Source organism: Bombus affinis, chromosome 8, assembly GCF_024516045.1.
Source record: "Bombus affinis isolate iyBomAffi1 chromosome 8, iyBomAffi1.2, whole genome shotgun sequence".
Lineage (NCBI taxonomy): Eukaryota > Metazoa > Arthropoda > Insecta > Hymenoptera > Apidae > Bombus > Bombus affinis.
In genome coordinates this window covers 15,448,683-15,469,590 of record NC_066351.1, presented here as the reverse complement: position 1 = coordinate 15,469,590, position 20,908 = coordinate 15,448,683, and the positions used below count along the sequence as shown (strand labels likewise).

The window sequence follows — 20,908 nt, the reverse complement described above, 5'->3', positions numbered from 1 at the left end:
TAACAGGCTTTAACCCATCCGTTATGGTATCCTTTAAACCGAAGACACTTTTACTTACTACAGCTTACTTTTCCTATACTATATAATTAATTGCGGCATCACATATACAGAGAAAAATACAAATTTTTATTAATAAATAACGGTAAATAATGATACACTCGTCGTAACGAAAATGTTGATAGAACGATTCCACCTCTTTCCATCGTTTTCAAATTGAATCACAACGCCAGCAAATCGTGAGCCGATCTGCCAAGAAGACTATGCGTACGACTATGAATGAGTGACTAAAAAAGAAAATACGCGAAGGGCGATTAAAAATATAGAAAAGGGTCCCCGAGAAAAGATGTGGACGGTCGAAGGACGATACACATCGGTAACAACAATGATTAATGGTCGTGGTTGATCGATTTTCGATCGATCGCAATTGGATTCTACTCGACATGGTGGGGAGTCTATTTGAGGCGTCGCGACGCCGTGGTGCAATGATCAGAATCAGTCGGTAGGTCGTATCACAGCGAAAGGTGAAGAGAGTGCCCGTCAGAGAGAACGAAAAGAAATCTTCGCCAAGCAACGAGCGTGTTCTGTATGCTGATCGCGTACCGGGAACGTTTCGAATTTTCACAAATCGAAGAAGTGGAGCTAAGGTGACCCGACTTTTCCCCTTTGCCTGGTAAAATGGCAGCGGACGACCCTCTCTGCAATGAACCTCTACTTTCCGTTGAATTCGAGGTCTTTGGCAAGGTGCAGGGTAAGAGTGTAGTTTTATTGGCCAGGAGATCAACGAGTATTCGGTTAATGTTGTTTCATTTAAAACCGAGCTTTCGTCGGATATTTCTCGCGTTGTTTCACTACGATTACGGGGACCACGGCTTGCGACGAATAGAACGTCAAGGTCGAAAGAAATGTGCGTTGGACGCAGTGATATGTCAATTGTAAGATAGCAGACGCTGTAACAATGGATAATTAATATGGAGAGGAGAGAAAATTTGTGAATTTTCTTCGTATTCTTCGGTTCAATGAGACGATTAACAAACGAATTCGAAAGATTTCTGTTGCTTCAAATGGTGACAATTTGGTTCATTACTTTGCTGTTAATATTCTTAAGGAAGTTCAAGGTTATATCTAGATTCTTGTAAAATTTGACTTGTCACTGCCTAATTCGCTTTGAATTGAATAATTGTCGATGAGACATCGGCAAATGAGGAACATTAGTGGGACGACAGTATAATAGAGCTAAAAATAATGGAATCTGTTTTTTGTATTTCCATTCTTTCGCATCGTGTTACATAATTTAAACTGTGCATAATTTTCGCCAGGTGTCTATTTCCCAAAGTACGTGAGGGACATATGTCAGCAACTGGGGATTTGCGGCTGGGTGAAGAACACCAAGTCCGGCACGATACTTGGAAAAATGCAGGGACCACGTGCGCTCATCGATCAGATGTGAGTTGCGATTCCTTGTCACGAAGCTTTTGCACAAACCGTCGGTGGCGCCGATCGGTAAACAATGTGAAAGTTCATTTTTGCTCGAATTTATCTGTTTCTCTGATTACCAAGAAAGAGAGATAAAATAAGGCAAATTTGCAGAGAACATATTCCCCCTCTTAGCTTTCTGAGCGCAGCGAAGGAAGAAAACAAGTAGAAAGAAGGGAAAACCGAGCTTCGTTCCTTTCGTTTGTTCCTTGGTTCGTTCGAACAACTGAATAAATTCCTCGAATTAACCCAGATATGCTCGTTATTCGAAATAATGATCGCAATATGTAATCTTTCCTAACGTTACCTACATTTAACGTTATGTTTTTGTTTAAACGGTTGAAGTTACGAATGAATAATGCTAATCGAATGTTATGCAAAAGCTTCGTTATAACATCAATTCGATTCCATTCATACACTCGATTTAAATCCCAAGTTTAAAGTTTAAATTTTCGAACGAATGAAATTGCGTGGAAAGACGTCGTAAACGTGAAAAGAAATTCGCGAGTGTCTGGATTAAACTTCCTTCCGTAGAACGTTTTGTGCATCAGGCGTAGAAGAATACGAACTCTTGATCTCCCTTTCTTTCGTCTTTTTCTTCCTTTCACCTTCCGATCTTCTGCTTCGTTCCGCGAATTGATGACACACGCGCGCTAACGTAAGCTGGCGAATTCAGTGCTCCCGTAAAATCGCGTGACCTTAGCCGCAAATTGCCGAGTAACGGTCATTAGGTAGTTGGGCCTGACTTTAATAACGATCTAATGAAATAATAGCGCGGACCGCGTCGTTGTCTCTTTCCTTCGCGAGTTATCGCCGAATCGCTCTGGTTTCCGACTATTGTCAACCGACCGCTTCTATCGCGTACGATTCTTCGGCAAATAATACATTTTCGTTAGGTGGAAAACACGCGGCAGAGATACACGAATTATTCCGCAAGCTATTTAATCAAACTTTTGGGATTTTTAATTGACATCCCACGTTCAATACGATATCACGCACATACCGTAAAAGTACGTGCTGACTCAGATCTGAAGTATGTTCTCTCAGAACACTCAAAATTGGACGTATTAATCGTTTGATTCTGTTGATTTCACCGAAACGATCATAACTGAATGATACTTGCAATTCACTTACAAATTAGACCAACGATGACGAGAAATTATATCATCGGTGATATCGTTCATCTTAATAAGGATATAAAAGAAGAGCAACGAATTCTTCGTAAGGAACGCCAGAGAAAGAATAAGATGAGAAGGATGTAATCGTTATTTAGAGAAGTGAGCCAGACCTACTGATCCATATATTTTGCCAATTGCGTAGAGAGAGAAGAAACTAGAAGATACTAGAAAGATAAATTATTTCTCTTGGGCGAACAACATTGCTGTTGCCGTACGAATAAATATAAACTTGAACGTAGACATTAAACGCTTATATACTTTAAGAGACATGTCATGAGACTGATTTCGCGGTCGAATTTCCGCTGCTCGTGAACCTGAAGTCAAAGAAAATAGCTCGGTCGAGGACGAAACATTGATTGCTGGCTTCTCCCCAGAAGGAATTCGTCCAGGAACTTCGTTTCAAATACGTTGTTTCTTCGTTTGTCGTTATCTTTGCATGTCGCAAATGTTATTTATATAATAGGAAAATTCTTTTGCCAAAAAGGAAAAGAAAATTGATTCGAACAGTAAAATCTCACTGAATTGACATCGTTGTGCGCTGGTATTTTAATCGAAAATAAAAACATAAAGCTGTTTTTTTTTTTTTTTTTTTTAATGAAACAATCTTTTGTTCAGCTTAAGAATAAGTTCAAGAATTCGTATAAATCTTTCTCACTGTGTAATCATCGTAAATGTTTCACAAGCGAAATGCTGAATTCAGAATATCGATGATAAATCGGATAGTCAGTGCGCCAATGGCTCGTCACTGTTGTTGTCGCGAGACAGCTGATCGACTTTAAAGATCCTACTTCGATAGAGCCGCTTAAAATATCTGAACTCGGTCTGATTAGCCGCTAATTATAATTGCGAAGTGTGCGAAACTATACTCGTCACTATCGAACATAGTTGCGTATACAATTTGCACATTTAATTCGCTCTTATTTGACGATTAATTTATTAATCAATTTTACGCGATCGTTAATTTGACACGCGTCATTTACAAGAAATTTGCTCTGCTATTTTGTCGACTTAAAATAGCTTGATGAAATTTTGCAAATTCAACGTTCTATGAAAGAGACGCGGAAATGAACACCGCAGTGATTTCAACGCGTGTAGAGAACGCATGATATTAAGGCTTTATTAATGAATAATGTAAACTTGCGTACACTAATATTTCGTAAATACTCTGTACGATAAATATAGAAGTTAAATTCAGCTGTCATAAACTTAATCCAATTCAACGTTTCTAATTAAAAAATTTAATTTTTACATTAACTTTTATTTCGAAAATAGTAGAGCGAGACTCATTCTCTCTTCTCCTTTGACGAGAAGAATTGTGAACTTTCGACGAATCGTGGGGAAGCGCGTCGACGGGAATCGTAAATTCCCGTTACGATTCTAAGAACTGACACCGCGAATAGATCGATCCCCTGATTTCCGTTAAGATAATAGGGGTGGTTGAGGTGGGTGGTATAACTCTGTGATTAACAGTGTTATAAATTATGTATTTCCAACAAGTTAGTACAATCACACAAGTTAGTAACGCCGCTGCTTGCGAGTATGAGAACTGCCTTGATTTTGGTCTGCCTTGGTTGTGAGTGTTAGAACTCCTTGATTATGAATGTTAGAACATCTTGAATGGAACCCCTACACAACTGTGCTTCCGCTCTTATATACTTACGGAGGAAAGCTCGGTATGGGGGTGATTTTTGACCGAAGGAAGCTGATTCGTTGTTCATACTTTTCATTATGAAAAATGAGAACAAGGATCCGCGATACCCATTGACTAAGACCAATTGCAGGATTAACGTATTAAGTTCCTGCAGGTTTATAAGACTCGGTTTATGATGGGACCTTAGGTTTACTGAGAGTTTTTCTATTGGTGCTTGGTCTTTGGTCGCGCGGACCTTTTCACGCGACGTAACAAATTGCATAGTGATAAAATCATATTATAAAACTAATAATAGCAACAAAAAGAAAAATGTCAAGCGGAAATACAATCGGATATCTGTCACCTGTTTGTAAATAAGTTGCAGCCAGAATTGCCAGATTATAAATGTTAAGAGAAGAAATTACGTAAATCTCCTCATTAATAATTTAAACAATAGTTTCTGACTGTATCACAAATTATGTAAATACATGATAACCCGTTTTCCTACTATAATCAGTTTTCTTATTTCAGGTCACAATGGCTAACGAATGTTGGAAGTCCAGGTAGTCAGATTGATCGCTGTGAATTTACAAATTGGGAAGGCATTAGTAGGCTACAATACAAGGGATTTGCAATACGTTTTTAATTAAACTGTTTCTTTTCAATGTCACGTTTCTTTGGAAGTTAAATCGACAAAATGTACTTTAAAGCACCAAAGGTAACAAGCACCGGTATATTTTAAACAATTAAAAATAATTAAATGATTCTTTATGAAAACATATAGTTCAAAGTATTGAAATTGTTCATAGATTAAAAGCTACGCACCATTAGTGTATGTAAATTACAAGATATTTTAATAATTGTAAGATGTATCATTCGAAATGATTAAATATCCAGTTATTTTTAACGAAAAACAAATGAAATAAAAATACATAGAGTTATAGAATATTTGTTCTTTAATTCATCATATGTGACATATAAACATACATGCATATTTATGTCACAGTTCGTTGTAATCAAATATCTCTGTGTTATATCTCAATGTTTCAAGCACCTCTGATGTAATGGGATGTTAATGATACATGTCAAATATATTTTATATTTACTTAAAACATCAAATTCAATACAACGGATTAAAAACAGAAAGCACAGATAAATTTATTATGCTCATTCCCTACAACAAATTAATTTACTTAAATATCTGAGTATCATGTCGTTCCCTCGTAAATAAACACCGCATCTAACATTAATTGCGCAAGATGATAATTAGAGTGTGTTTCGGGTAAATGTCTTGAGACCCGTCGTATCAATTCAATAGTGTCATCGTTCGAACAATTCGTGTAAATTACGTCCGGCACATCCTAAAAATAGTAATCTCATTTGTACTAATATTAAAATTTATTAAGAATAAAATGTTCGAAATAAATTTTATGATATGTAGAACTTACAAGACTTTCCAAGTATTTAGTAAGAGCTGGACTTATACGAGAAACTTCCTCTAAAAGATCAGGTGATTTTGAAAGAAATGCCATCATTCTTCTTCCAGCAATCGGCAAAAGATCTTCTGCTAATTTCTCAACATCGTTTACAGCTGTAACAACCTATCTCAAAATGACAAATGTTTCCTATTCTGTAGTATGTTATTGAACATATTAAATTGTAATTCTGCTTATACTTACTTCCTCTGCTAGTCGATCAAAACCAATCACATATAATTGACAAACTTGATGTATCCTTAGTTCATCGTTACTTATTTTCCAAATAGATGCTAATGTTTGACATTTATTCATCCATTGAATAGCTTGCATCGAACTACTCATTTTACCATCTATTGTTTCTTGATGGATAAAATCCATTGATGCATTAATTATTCGGCATAAAAATATGGTTCTTAAATTATCTCTTTTATCGTCTCTGTACCATGTTAGCATTACTTTGTCTGCCATTGATTGGAAGAAGTATGGATGTACCTATATATGTAGAATTCAGCGTGCATAAAAATTATAAATATAGATGTAAATTTCATAAACGATACTTTTGATTTACTCACCACAGAATCAAACAAATTATTTAATGGTTTTAGAACTTTCAAATTAAAATGCGCTATCATATGTAAGACGTTAGCTAATTGTAGATGTAACATGATTAGATCGTACCAAGCGGGTGCTTGAGAAATAGCTAATGCAGCAAAGGGTTGTGGGCCGGAAGTGCATACTTCCCATAGTTCTTCTGATTTAATTACAATATTCTGTCCTACTTCAAGCATTTCAGACTAGTATGACATAAAATATATTTATATCGCTTTAATTAACTTTATATTATACAAAGCATTGATCTATCAAAAACTTACATCGATGAATATTTCTAAAAATGTGACGCAATCTTGTAGAAATATAACTGCTTGAGCATCAGATAAACCAATTTCCTGCATACACAATCTCTCTTTTGGCAATTTTCCAAGCTTATTAATTAATTTTGCAACTGCTTCCATTCGTTTTTTTATATGAACTGACCATAATAAACAACAAACACCTAACAAAGAAGTAATTTATTTGCAAAATAACAAAAACGTATAATATATAAAACGAATAATTTCCAGAATCCTCTCTCACCATGCCTCATACGTTTCATTGGTATTTGTCGTAAAACACATAATGCAGCTTCGAGCGACTTCAATTGCGAAATATCTTTATTCCACGACATAGCAAATTCCCAACAGATATTAGCTAGCAGAACACTAGTTGTCAAACTATATGGAAAGTGACCTTTTAATAATTTAATTCTTTCTGAAAATCAAAAAGAAAAATGCATAATACAATCTAAAAGACCATTAAAAAATGTTAATGTAAAGACGCTATTTTTATTTACCTAAAATACATATATTAGCATTTGTACTATCTTTCTCTTCACTTTCTGTATCAAGAGATTCTGAAAGAGGCTTTTCTACATTAGATTGTGAAACATCGTCGACGTTACAAATTTCGTCTGAAGAATTCAGTACTTCTAAAGAATCATTTGTTGGACGTGTGTGATCGAATTCCGTATCTGTTGGATCAACTAATTGAGAAGGGTCAATACCCGTAGAAGTAATCCATTTTGCAACTATCTCCGATACAGAACCTAATTGTAACGATACAAGATAAAAAATACGTTCTTTGACAGTATTATTAACATGTAACTATAACGGTACAATACCTTTCCCTTTTGAGAGAACAGATCCTAAAGATATATCAAATTTTACAAATGGTAGTGCAAAAAATTGCGTTGTAGTATCTGATGGAGGTTCTTGGCTGAAATTAAAATCTTATAAACATTGTGATACTTAAAGACAAATTTCATTACTAATTACCTTACAATAGCATCTAAAATTGCAATATCCTCAAGATTTCCAATAAGCAACGTAAATTGACAAGTATCTTTAGTAATATCTTCCCATTCATTTGTCAAGTTATACGCTTCATCGTCTGATTTTAAATTGTTCACAGAATCTTGATCCTGCTTTATCTCTTTCACATTATTCTCATTTTTGATACCTTTTTCTCCTTGAACATTATTATCCTCAGTTTTGTTATTGCACTTTTCTCTATACTTTTCTACAGACATTGCAACAGCTCTGCACATCAAAGCAGCAGTAAGTGCATTAAATGGATTTGTTGAATCCAAAAGAATATTACGAACCTTTTTCCACCATAAAGATATTTCATTATATTCTGCACATATCTCTTTAACACCTACATAGGTATAGAAATAAGGTTTATTTTATGACAACAACAATTTAGATTTATTAACGATATATGTTCTCAAAACTTACTGGCTATTGAGCAAATAGCATTTAAGAGCTGCGTAAATTGTTTTAGTTCTAGTTCTAAAGACACGTCCCGTTTCTTATTGAGCCAGTATATTAAAGCAAATTTCATGAAAACAAATGGTTGAATGTTACTACTCTTAGCAACTTCTTTCCATGTCTCAATTCTATCATACGAATATACACAGCCTTTATACATTAATTGAGCTAAAAAAAAAGCCTAATTATTAATAATAAAATATATATTCCGAAAATTATATACTAAAATACTTACAAATCTGATGTTCTTTTTCTGGTTTTATGTCTTTTTTAATATCTATAAATCCTGATGTTCCAAACTCGAAACAAGATAAAAAATCTAAAAATATTCTTCCATCCTCTTTAAATTTTACTCTACATTCTGTGCTAGAATCTGAATACGTGTAACTATTTACTTTTTTAAACAATTCAAAAATTCTGTGCATTTCTTTCTCAGTAGTTAACAAAGTCAAAGGTAAACTTGTATTATTATCATCTATAGAAACATTATACTCTGGTGTATCAAACTGAGATTTAATATGCTTATAAAAGTTAATTATTTGCTGCAACTGTGTTGTTAATAAATAAAGTGTTTTTGTTGTAGGTTCCATTTCTTCTTTTTCTGTAATATAAAACTTATTGTGTTTATTATTTCAAATAACAGTTTGGCGGAATAAAACCTTGTATAGAACTATGTATTAATAATAAATATGTACATACCATATTCATCTAGTTTTTTGATGAAACAATTTGTAGCTGCGAGTAAAGCATCAGGAATAATATTTTTATTTGACATTAACATTTCCAATGTTTGTACTTTTATTTCATTACTCTTCAAATCTGAACACACACTCTCAATTTCTGATATTAATTTCTCATGTTCAAAATCTTCTTCTCGTAAAAATGTTTTCAATTTTTTAAGTATATGTATATCACGTGCTCTCTTCCCATTTTTACTATTAAGAGCAAAATGAAATGGTACTGTAATTTCCTTCAAACCTCCAAGTGGATCCATAAATACACACGAATATTGTGGTTTATTTTTTGATAGATGTACATTATCATTTACACCAAGAAGACCATAATTGATATAAAGTAATCTATACAATAACACTCACTTAAACCAATAATTTTACATCAGTTGCCAATAGAAATGTCTAAAAAAGAGAGTTACTCACCGTCCATGTTTACTAGCAGTAAATGTAGTAATTTTAGGACCTTGTTGAGTACTCCATATGTCTATTACACCTTTTTTCGGAGCATAAATAACTAAAAAGAAAGCAGAACGCAATTGCGGAGTCTGTTTAAACTTAGTAAATGTTTTGTGCATTCCAGAATGTTTTTCTTCCTCCACTTCAATCCAACCACATTGTGCATCTCTATAACCTTTCCACATTCTTGTAGCTATGCAATATCTGTTATCTACTAATAATACTCTGCCCATTGTATCTAATATTACTGACAGTGCTTTATTTGGACTGGATATTATCGAATAACCCTCTCTCATAACATCACTTAAGCCAAACCTACAAGTCATTGGTTCAACTGGTTCATGAGTACTAGTTTTTGATGCTTCGAGTGATGCCTGATGTTTTGAATTTCCCCAATTAAGAGGAAGCCAACTAAACAGAAAGAATAGCAAAGAAATGATATATAATTGCAAAACTCTCTCTATCTATAATGACATGGTTAACAATTAAAATTTCAATTATTAAAACATTGTATGTGACATTCAAGTAATGTAGTTTAACTATATCTCTTCTTGCAGATGATATATCCTTTTGACAATAAATGCATAACATGAATTTATTATGCAACACTTACGGAACAGCAGTTCCAATAGCATTTGCTAATTTGCTGGCCATTGCTATTGCAACATCTGATAAAACTGGAGCTGAACCACCTTCTAAGGCATAATGAAAACCAACAAATGGACGTTTACCAGTTACAAGAACTAAATTATGCTGTGGTGCACTAGATCTATAAGATGCGTTATATCCGCCACAAATTGAAGCTGTCATCAGATGATCAAAGCTATTTACAGAAGTAGTACCAATTACTTCTGAATCATTTACAATATCTTGGCTTTTATAACCCCATTTCTTATATGATAAATTTGTAATAGGTGGTAGGTCATCACAGTTTGCTTGAACTTTAAGTAAAAAAAAAAAAACATATTATAAATATTAAATTTCAATAGAATAATAACATAATTTTGATTTCTATACCTCTAGCTAAATAATTTCTACATGCTCTTAATGTGGAAAACAAGGGAAAACCTTGCAAGACACACACAACACTATTATATGTCACATGAACTTCTTCAGCCAAACCAATATCACCTACATGTTTAGGTGAACGAAAAGATTGACATTTTAATCCCACAACTGGTTCATTATGCAATTGTTCTCCAAATAATAATGCACCTGTCTAAATAAAAAATAAACAATTTTATATTCATCTCTATTATAATTTAGTTTAACTGTAAGGATTACATTTTCTGAATGTTTATCACACACGTAGTTAAACTTGACTTACTTCTGTGTAAAACTTGATAAAACCAGTATTAAAACCAACTATAATACATGTCCAATCTGGATTAGTGCCGCTGCTAGCTTTACCCAATGACAATAATGGTAAACAGATTACAGATGTTATCCATTCACTAAAAAACACTTTCAATATATGGACATATTTTCAAAGAAATTTATCATAGTAAAAAGATATAAAAATTAACATAACATTATTATAACAAAGACTTACTCATCTTTTTTTGCAACTTCACCATACCATATCATATGAAATTTATTTTTTGCTTCATCTGGTTCTAATGAATCCCACCTTGCTAATATGAAATTATTGTATTAATTATAAATAATTAAATATTCTATGTTCAATATATTGTCATTTTTATACAAGTTATGTATATATTACATAGTAGAAATATGCTATTTAAAATTCAATAATATGAGACATACAAATTAATATAATCATCTTTGTATTATTTGCCATAGCAAGAACATCTCCAGTTGATGATAATGATATAAAACAGTCTTGTAGTGGTAATTCATCTTGTGGAATGTCATCTGAAAAATGTTGACACTGACATTTACTATTCCTTTAGGAGACAAAACAAAAGAATACAGTAACTCACGTCTTCTAGTAGAATCTCCAAAAAGTAATTCTTTAATATTACTTGTATTGGTTAGATTTGCAATTCCCTTTATTTGACAAGACATATTTAATCAATTACATTAATATGCCTATTTTGAATAATTTCAAACTTTGATCACTCTAATATTACAAATTCTATTCAGGTGATTAGAATATTGAAATTTTGATAGAGACACTTCACAATAAGACAATAAACCACAAACTGTCATATGCTTGCGAATAGGATAGTAATCGCAGAGATTCTTCATCTAAGATTTCACATTTCGTGGTAAATAAACATTCAATAAAATGTCACCGTTCTTATTGCATTAATAATGTGTTATGAATATCAAAAAATTGAAAATACATAAACGTCAACATGGATTTAGTCAACTTTAGCTAAGAAGCAAAATGTAGATGCGCATTAACCATTCATATGAAACGTTATTCATACCAAATTTTAAGTCAAAATGGAGAACACGTGTTGCATGACATCACGTGACGTAATTTGTGACGTTTAGAAACAGTCGCTAGAGTTTTTCTGATTGGACAAAACAGATCGTTGGGACCAATGAAAATGTTCGTTTCTCCGCAATGGTCCGCGTAACGTGTTCAGCCATTTTGTTATTATTTTCGAAAATCTGTAGGTTGGATTTAAGGACAACGTAAGCTGCCATTTTACACATTACTCATTGAATGTGGGGGGAAAACGAAGAAATTCTGTATGAGATTTAAGAAACATAGTTACGACGAAGAACGGCCTCGGTGGGTATTGTACATTTATGAGTGGAGCTCTCTTCACTGACGATCGTCGCAAACGGAGCAGAGGCAGGGGTGACGAGCGAGAGAACGTGCGAAAGATAGAGAGAGAAAGAGACGGTGAGGAACAGCGAGTCTGTGAAACGAGGAACAAAATTGGTCGCGCGCGGGAATCAGCGGTTGTGTGTTTGGCCTTTTTCTGATTGTGATTTACTGCGAGAGATTGTGATTACTCGTGTGAAACGTGTGTTTTTTACCTACGAATTGAAAATCTATGTGTGGGAGTTGATACGGTATGTGCAAACGTCGTTTACGATAACTTTATTCGTTGAACAACGACGCAATGAGTAAAGTGCACCCGGATAACAAAAATCTACAAATTCCAATGATCTGTTATTAATATTTTACACCTCTATCACCATTTATTTCCGTTTGATTGAATGTATTAAATGAAATACATTTTACACTAAATTTTCAAACATTACGCACAATAAATTTTCACATAACCTTATTTGCGATTGTCAAATGTAGGTTAGGTCGAGCGGTCGCAGTGCGGTGACCTCCCTCGCTACACGTTAACAATGATTTCCTTTTTATTATTGCTTCTGTTTAGTTTCATTATTTACATTACGTTCTATTCTTTCAATATACTTGACTTGTTTATAAATAGAAATAATTGGTTTTCACATAGAAGCAAAACAATAGTACTTTATAATACAATCTTCTATAGGATTCTAATACTTCTACCTGTAAAATTCTAACAACATATGACAAGCACTTTGCTAAAAATAATGAAATATTAAAAAGAGAAACACATTGTCTTTTCATGTACATTGTTTATTAACAGTAAACGTTAATATTGTATATGTTGTTAAGTATACTTTTAAACTTAATACTAAAATTATTTTTTCACTTTTTACTAAGTTATGCTTTTTTAACTATTCATTAATTTGTGGAATAAGATAGCCCCTTTTTGGAAACATGATGTCTTGTAATATTTGTGTTTTATTGATGCAGTATATATCTAGTTTTAATGAGTCAAATAAATATATCAAATTTAATTATTTTCAGATAGAGTGTATGAAAATTGGATAATTTACAATAAATAATGGCAACGTTAGCAGAACAAGCATCTAAGCTTTTGGATTTCAATCAAAAGCTAGATATAACACTTCTTGATAACATAGTAGGTTGTATGTACACTGGGATAGGTGAGCAACAGAGAGTTGCACAAGAAGTATTAACTACACTTAAAGAACATCCAAATGCATGGACCCGTGTAGATACTATTCTAGAATATTCACAGGCGAGGATTTCTTTAATTAAAGCTAATATTTCTTAAAAATGTGTAGAGAGTTATTTAATTTATGTATAATTATATGTGTACAGAACCAACAAACAAAGTATTATGCTCTACAAATATTGGAACAAGTTATAAAGACACGATGGAAAGTATTACCACGAAATCAATGTGAGGGTATAAAAAAATATATTGTAGGTCTTATCATAAAGACAAGCAGTGATCCAGAAACAATGGAGGCTTCAAAAGTTTATCTTAATAAACTTAATATGATTTTAGTTCAGGTAAGTAATTAAAGTTACAAGAATATAGGAACTATTTAAATTTCATTTTAATAAACCACATCTATTACAGGTTTTAAAACGTGAATGGCCAAAAAATTGGGAATCCTTCATTGGTGACATTGTTGGAGCAAGTAAAACAAACGAAAGCCTTTGTCAAAACAATATGGCAATTTTAAAATTATTATCGGAAGAAGTATTTGACTTTTCTAGTGGACAAATGACACAAACAAAAGCGAAACATTTGAAAGATACAATGTGTAGTGAATTCTCACATATTTTTCATTTGTGCCAGTTTGTATTGGATAATTCGCAGAATGTCCAATTGGTGGCAGTTACATTAGAAACTCTTTTAAGGTTTTTAAATTGGATTCCTTTGGGATATATTTTTGAAACAAAATTAATCAGTACTTTAGTATTCAAGGTAAATATAGCATATTTTTTATTAATTTTTGTTATATAATATTATAGTATTTTTATTATTTTCTTTACAGTTCTTAAATGTACCAATATTCAGAAATATTACACTGAAATGCTTGACGGAAATCGCTGGTGTTACAGTAACAACTTATGACGATGTATTTGTAATGTTATTTGTTAATGTAATGCGACAGTTAGAACAGATTCTACCCCTTGATACAAATATACGCGAAGCATATGCAGCTGGTGGAGATCAAGAGCAAAATTTCATTCAGAATTTAGCCATATTCCTTTGCACATACCTAAAAGAACATGGGCAATTTATAGAAAAAAAGCAATTAAATGAATTGCTACTCAAAGCATTGCACTACCTTGTTTTAATTTCTGAGGTTGAAGAAGTTGAAATATTTAAAATATGCTTGGAATATTGGAATGCGCTAGCAATGGATTTATATAGAGCAAATCCTTTTGCCCCCCCAACGCCGTTATTTATGGTTAAAAATATGACTCTCCCGTCTAGGAGATTATTCTATTGCCCGGTTTTAACTAAAGTACGATATATCATGATCAGCAGAATGGCTAAACCAGAAGAAGTTCTTGTTGTAGAAAATGAGAATGGGGAAGTTGTTAGAGAATTTATGAAAGACACTGATTCTATTAATTTATATAAAAATATGAGAGAAACTCTTGTATATCTTACTCATCTTGACTATATGGATACTGAAAGAATAATGACAGAGAAGCTACAAAACCAAGTAAATGGAACAGAATGGTCTTGGAAAAATCTCAATGCGGTAAACATATGCTTAAGATGTTATTATAGTATTCATAATAAAAAATACCAATGTATACTAACAGTTTCAATTTTTTTATTAGTTATGCTGGGCAATAGGCAGCATTTCTGGTGCAATGCACGAAGAAGATGAAAAGCGATTTTTGGTAACTGTTATCAAAGATCTTCTTGGTCTTTGTGAGCAGAAGAAAGGAAAAGATAATAAAGCTATTATTGCTAGTAATATTATGTATGTAGTTGGGCAATATCCAAGATTTCTCAGAGCGCATTGGAAATTTTTAAAGACTGTTGTAAATAAATTATTTGAATTTATGCATGGTAAGGATACTACATCGTATAACGATTCCACAACATTATAGATTCAATGCGAAAATATATTAAGTAATTTAAATATTCTTACAGAAACTCATGATGGTGTACAAGATATGGCCTGTGATACATTTATAAAAATAGCATTGAAATGTAGGCGACATTTTGTTACACCACAAACAGGAGAATTGGTACCATTTATTGAAGAAATCCTTTCTACTATTAGTAGTATCATTTGTGATCTTCAAACACAGCAGGTAAAATCACTGAAAACGTACGAAGTAGTTATGTTATATATGTTACATGCAAAAAATTTTAATATATTTATTGATGATACATGTATTGAATACAACTTTCTTTTTATTTATATGTTCATGCTATAATATAGGTACATACATTTTATGAAGCAGTTGGGTATATGATATTTGCACAGACAGACACAGTAATGCAAGAAGAACTAATAGAACGATATATGCTTTTACCAAATCAAGTGTGGGATGACATAATAAGTCAAGCATCTAAAGTAAATATTAAAAAATCAGAAACACTTTATAACTTAATGTTCTTCTAATTAATTCTTGTTTAATTTAATAAAAATATTTTATTTCAGAATGTAGACGTATTAAAAGATCAAGAAGCTATCAAACAACTTACTAGTATTTTGAAAACAAATGTAAGGGCTTGTAAAGCACTTGGTCATCCATACGTGATACAGTTAGGAAGAATATATTTAGATATGTTGAACGTTTATAAGGTATATTAATACTGTTTAATAATTTATTGAACATTTAAATATATATATATTAGCGTTTAACCATCTTTTTCAGGTTATGAGTGAGAATATAAGTGCTGCAATAGCTTTGAATGGTGAGGTAGTAATGGAGCAATCTTTAATTAAAAGTATGAGAGTAGTGAAAAAGGAAACATTAAAATTGATCTCAGAATGGGTCAGCAGAACAACTGATCGTCAAATGGTAGAATTTTATTAATTTAATGGTTATATCTTCTAACGATTGTTAGTATTATCAAAACAATTTAATTTATTGTATATATCATGATCAGGTCTTAGATAGCTTTTTACCACCTTTATTGGATGCTGTCTTATTGGATTATCAAAAAACAAATGTTCATTGTGCTCGAGAACCAGAGGTGCTAAGTGCTATAGCCACTATCGTAAATAAATTGGAATGTTACATTACCAGTGAAATACCCAAAATATTTGATGCTGTGTTTGAATGTACTTTAGAAATGATAAATAAGGATTTTGAAGAATTTCCGGAACATAGAACAAATTTCTTTTTACTTTTACAGGTAACTATATGTAATATTCATTACTTACGAATCGTTTTATGTAATTTAAATATTACAGTTTGAACATTTTTATATTTTAGGAAGTGAATGTTTCTTGTTTCTCTGCATTTCTTATAATTCCACCAGCACAATTCAAGCTTGTACTTGATTCTATAATCTGGGCTTTCAAGCATACAATGAGGAATGTTGCAGATATAGGGTTACAAATATTGTATCAACTTTTGCAAAATATCGAAATTTCTGCTCCCGATGCTCAAAACTTCTATCAGACATACTTTACAGATATCCTGCAACATATATTCAGTGTAGTTACAGATTCATCACACATAGCAGGTATGTACATACAAATAATACCAATATGATTATTAACGTTTATTTTGATATAATTAATTTCGTTTTTATTATAATCATTTAGGCCTTAATATGCATGCTACAATTCTGGCATACATGTTTTCGTTGGTTGAACTTGGGCGAATCAAAGTTCCATTGGGACCTGTACCAGATAATACATTGTATGTACAAGAGTTCGTTGCAAGATTGCTTAAAACAGCATTTCCACATTTAACTGATAATCAGATTAAAATAACTGTACAAGGTTTATTTAATCTTAATCAAGATATCCCTGCATTCAAAGAGCATCTTAGAGATTTTCTCGTTGAAATTAGAGTGAGTGTTGCTATTTTATGCATGATATTTCCTGTTTATGATTCCTTGTTTATAGTCGTACAATAATTGAGTACAAATATATAATTAGATAAATAAATTATTTTCTAAAGGAATACACCGGCGAAGACGACTCAGATCTGTATCTCGAAGAGAGAGAAACTGCATTACGGTTGGCACAAGAAGAGAAAAGGTTACAGCAAATGGCAGTACCAGGAATACTTAATCCTCACGAAATACCAGAAGAGATGCAGGACTGAATTACCAGTCATCTTTGTTAACTGCTTTCTGTACATCTCACTACGAAACATTCTGTTACACAGACTATTCTATCCTTTGATCTGCGATGTTTCCCACATGTACCACAGCTGCCATCAAGATGGATATACATTATATACTTTTTAAAGCCAAGTTTACAATATAACATTGTTGTAAAGGAGGTAAGCCCGAAACGCGCTGATTGTCTGTTATACAATTTTAAAAGAATAGGAACTTCTGTTATGAGTAACAGGTGAATGCATGCTGAGCAATACTATTTTATGTAGCAAATAAAATAACATTTATACATTGATATTTAGTGGTCTTAACGAATATTTCTTTAATAAAGATGTTTCTCAAAAATGTTATTTGGTACTGATACAGTAATAATGTGTATGCTAAAATTTTGATTTACATTAAAATACGTCCTATATAAAGGAATTAAAAAATTATTTCTTTATATGTTTTTTATCGATATCATTACATATATTTCATTTTTAACTATTAAATAACATTTAATAAAATTAAATAATCTTGTTACAATAATAAGGAGCAACCATGCGATTTGATATCGATGAGTGTGCTACATTCTAAGGTATACATGTAAGCAAAATCATTTTCTAAACTAAATTGAATTTGAGATATGATGTTTAATTCATATTATACATAAAATAGTATTGTTTAAGCAAATTTAGAGGATGTTACACGTATATGTGTGTGTTTGCATAAAGTTGTATGATAATGCTATTAATATTACCATATATAGATATATAGGTACATAGTATATAAATATATATGATCTGCAAATCATACAGAGAAATTTTGTAAATTAAAAGCTACATGTCGTATATAGCATTTGTTTAAATTTCACTTTTCTGATATTCCCTACTCTTCAACGATAAATATGTTCTTGATGAACTAATTAATTTTTGTTGTATCTAACTATGATAAGTAAATGAAAAATATACGTATATGTATATATATATGTATGTATATATACATATGTGTATATTTAAAAATTTTCTCTCAGTGCATAAATACTTGTTTCCTTTTTTTTTCTTTTTTTTTTTTTTCTAGTACTTTAGCAATGAAAATAGTTTATAGGTAGTTTAAATAACATTGTCTGGGGGAAAGGTTTCTAACATTTATTTTTTGTTTATACAAAATTCTACTTATGGGTCTACTTCTATTTCATGGCTGTTACATTAACAAACTTTTAAATGCAACTTATTTAAAAAGATGTTAACTACTGATAGTATTATATAAAATTGAAAACATTACATTTTTGTTCAGAACTAAATAACGAATAATATAAAGTATTTTTCTTATACATATAATATTGCACCAAGAAAAGTTCTTGAAATGAATTATTAACTTACAAATATAACTGACTGTTACCATATCGTAGTAGTGATCGATTGGGATAAATGATCATTTTTAAATTTATTAAAAGATCGAATAAAATTCTCGAGGAAAAAAGAGAGAAATTTTCGTATCGCGCGCGTACACGCGTTCGAGCTTGCCTCCACCACAATCAATGCTACAGGTGCTTGGTCTTACAAATCATAAATAATCATAATGCATGGTAACAACTTAATAATGTAAAAATTGGTACATGACCTATAGAAACTGTGAAGGTAGACAAAAATTCTAAATAAATTTCGTAAAAAAAAATACAAAAAAAGAAAAAACCGTTTATGTGAAAATATGATACAAAAGAGAATGTAAAACGTTTGATTCTGTTCGCGAATTAAGAATTATTTCTTATGATATACGATTTAAAATTTTTATTACAAAATTGTTTTTGTCGGGGATAACACGATCACTATGAATATATTTACTGCTCATGCCGCACTTTTCTCTGAAATGAACGAGGAAATGATAAAAGAGCGTCATGGCAAGAATATAATAAGTACATATACCGTTACTGCATTTGAATAAAAACGTAAACGATTTGTATCATATGAATGAATCGAACGGTAGCTCTACTTGGAACCCTGAAGCCATTACATTTGATACTATGCGACTCGGGTCTCAAGATAAGCCACTATTACTCCAGCAGAAGGATCGGGAAAAGAAAATCAATGCCACTTGATGTCATTCTTTATTAGTAGGCTGTATTTATTTGCAACCGGTATTGCAAGGAAACAAACAAAAAAAATTTAATGGCATTTTCAAACAATTTGTGATATACCTTTGTAAAGATTTATCACAAAAGAAATTATTTGTATGGATAGATGTAATAAGTTACAGATTGTATTTAGTCATACATAGTTGTATGTGATAAGATTACGTGTAATGAGGAAAGTGCTTAAAAGTCGTAAGATATCAAAGTAATAATGGTATCTAAAATAAAGCTGCAACTCAATGTTTTATAAACTGTTCGTTTGTTATACGAGAATCCTAAATTTAACAAGTTTTTACAGTATAAGTAATTTTGGACGTAAATAAGTACAGCTAAGGTTCAAAAAATGATATATCTTTTCTGTTATATATCACAATATTCGGTCGATTAAGAAAGGTAATTTCAGACAAGAGTAAGGAAAAGGAACAATTCGCTATCTTTCTAAATTAGTCACAATAAGATTGAGAATTCGTAAATAATGTTTGAAGGATGAATTAGACAATTGTAAGAACTATATAGTATGAAGTTTTATTGTGTGTGCTATACAAATCTATCATTCAGAGTTTTAAATATAAGAATTCTGTAATAAGGGTTTTTTAAGTGCTCGAAGTGTTTAAGAAGATATGTTTCTTTTTGTGTTGATACACCACAAATAGAAGTAATTTAAAAAAAAAAAAACTTATGTTTATCATTACAGTATAGAAATAACACAATTTTATATCAGAAAGTAATTGATTGCAAGACAAGTCTCTTGTTCTCCCTCTAGAATTTCATTTGACTTGAAGAGGAATTAGAAAATAAATTTTGTAAGCTGTTGTACGATGACATTAATCTTATAAGTTGTCAAGGATCATGTGACATAGTTGTGAGTACTGAGTACGTAATTACGGAATGGTCCATCACGCGTGTTTGAATGAATGGATGCATAAGTTAAGAGTTCTATCAGTTATTCATTATAACGACAAAAATATGTAAAGAGTTTAATAATACTTACTAATAAAATAAAGAATGCCACTATAACGATGCTTAATATTTCCGGTAGGATTATGATGTATGAATAGCTAAAATTTTTTTCTCTAATATTGATTTTCAATATTGATCTTTTACTTTTTAAAGATATAAGATAATAACCGTTATTTAGTCGAAGGCGTATAGGAAAATGTTACGACTGAATTTATAAAAATTAGACAGTCTGGGTATTTTGCTTTTTATAGTAATATAGTTTTATAGAAATAGTATTTAATAGTTAAGCAGTAACCAGTTAAAATAATTTCATAACAGTTACTGATTATAAAATTCAAATTTTGTTTTAAGATATAAATTTGGAACAGGTGTTATCGAAAATGTTAAAATATTTAACAATTAGCAAATGACTATATGAATCTCAATAATTTCAAATTTCATTTTTAGTATCTGTAGCATTCAAAATTAA

The 20,908-nt window shown here is 31.6% G+C and overlaps 3 protein-coding genes across 9 annotated transcripts; 2 read left to right on the top strand and 1 right to left on the bottom strand.

The window, feature by feature from the left end:
* Positions 1-110: 110 nt before the first annotated feature.
* LOC126919788 (acylphosphatase-2) lies at positions 111-5,427 on the top strand. Its single transcript, XM_050729392.1, has 3 exons — positions 111-748; positions 1,317-1,443; positions 4,813-5,427. The coding sequence occupies exons 1-3, from the start codon at positions 676-678 to the stop codon at positions 4,925-4,927; spliced, it is 315 nt and encodes a 104-aa protein (XP_050585349.1). The 5' UTR covers positions 111-675; the 3' UTR covers positions 4,928-5,427.
* On the bottom strand, positions 5,415-11,720 carry LOC126919719 (rab3 GTPase-activating protein non-catalytic subunit). Of its 3 annotated transcripts, none has more exons than XM_050729240.1 (19): positions 11,259-11,720; positions 11,083-11,190; positions 10,868-10,949; positions 10,643-10,769; positions 10,333-10,534; positions 9,929-10,256; positions 9,283-9,726; positions 8,825-9,060; positions 8,361-8,726; positions 8,093-8,293; positions 7,631-8,012; positions 7,477-7,571; positions 7,150-7,401; positions 6,894-7,067; positions 6,632-6,813; positions 6,332-6,553; positions 5,961-6,251; positions 5,730-5,882; positions 5,415-5,642 (listed from the first exon to the last, which is right to left on the bottom strand). In XM_050729240.1, the coding sequence occupies exons 1-19, from the start codon at positions 11,341-11,343 to the stop codon at positions 5,490-5,492; spliced, it is 4,083 nt and encodes a 1,360-aa protein (XP_050585197.1). In that variant the 5' UTR covers positions 11,344-11,720; the 3' UTR covers positions 5,415-5,489. The 3 variants fall into 3 exon arrangements, with proteins under 3 accessions (XP_050585197.1, XP_050585196.1, XP_050585198.1); XM_050729239.1 differs by having other exon boundaries at positions 8,825-9,204; positions 11,259-11,719; XM_050729241.1 differs by lacking the exon at positions 11,259-11,720 and having other exon boundaries at positions 8,825-9,204; positions 10,643-10,779.
* A 143-nt stretch (positions 11,721-11,863) lies between these two features.
* On the top strand, positions 11,864-20,496 carry LOC126919721 (exportin-1). 5 transcript variants are annotated; one of them, XM_050729253.1, is made up of 14 exons: positions 11,864-12,022; positions 13,088-13,322; positions 13,406-13,600; positions 13,671-14,021; positions 14,092-14,811; positions 14,894-15,128; positions 15,213-15,376; positions 15,508-15,642; positions 15,730-15,873; positions 15,947-16,093; positions 16,182-16,430; positions 16,511-16,763; positions 16,846-17,096; positions 17,207-20,496. In XM_050729253.1, the coding sequence occupies exons 2-14, from the start codon at positions 13,125-13,127 to the stop codon at positions 17,351-17,353; spliced, it is 3,189 nt and encodes a 1,062-aa protein (XP_050585210.1). In that variant the 5' UTR covers positions 11,864-12,022; positions 13,088-13,124; the 3' UTR covers positions 17,354-20,496. The 5 variants fall into 5 exon arrangements, with proteins under 5 accessions (XP_050585210.1, XP_050585209.1, XP_050585207.1 ...); XM_050729252.1 differs by having other exon boundaries at positions 11,871-12,136; positions 13,092-13,322; XM_050729250.1 differs by having other exon boundaries at positions 11,871-12,136.
* Positions 20,497-20,908: the final 412 nt, after the last annotated feature.

What these genes read in the sequence shown, in the direction of transcription:
- LOC126919788 (XM_050729392.1), top strand. Translation starts at nt 676, where the DNA reads ATGGCAGCGGACGACCCTCTCTGCAATGAACCTCTACTTTCCGTTGAA. An exon ending in GGTCTTTGGCAAGGTGCAGG is followed by an intron (nt 749 to 1,316) that starts GTAAGAGTGTAG and finishes AATTTTCGCCAG; the next exon opens with GTGTCTATTTCCCAAAGTAC. An exon ending in CGTGCGCTCATCGATCAGAT is followed by an intron (nt 1,444 to 4,812) that starts GTGAGTTGCGAT and finishes TTCTTATTTCAG; the next exon opens with GTCACAATGGCTAACGAATG.
- LOC126919721 (XM_050729253.1), top strand. Translation starts at nt 13,125, where the DNA reads ATGGCAACGTTAGCAGAACAAGCATCTAAGCTTTTGGATTTCAATCAA. An exon ending in ATTTCTTTTTACTTTTACAG is followed by an intron (nt 16,431 to 16,510) that starts GTAACTATATGT and finishes TTTATATTTTAG; the next exon opens with GAAGTGAATGTTTCTTGTTT. An exon ending in ATTTTCTCGTTGAAATTAGA is followed by an intron (nt 17,097 to 17,206) that starts GTGAGTGTTGCT and finishes TATTTTCTAAAG; the next exon opens with GAATACACCGGCGAAGACGA.
- LOC126919719 (XM_050729239.1), bottom strand. Translation starts at nt 11,343, where the DNA reads ATGTCTTGTCAAATAAAGGGAATTGCAAATCTAACCAATACAAGTAAT. An exon ending in TGTTCTCTCAAAAGGGAAAG is followed by an intron (nt 7,402 to 7,476) that starts GTATTGTACCGT and finishes CGTTACAATTAG; the next exon opens with GTTCTGTATCGGAGATAGTT. An exon ending in ATAATTTGTTTGATTCTGTG is followed by an intron (nt 6,252 to 6,331) that starts GTGAGTAAATCA and finishes CTACATATATAG; the next exon opens with GTACATCCATACTTCTTCCA.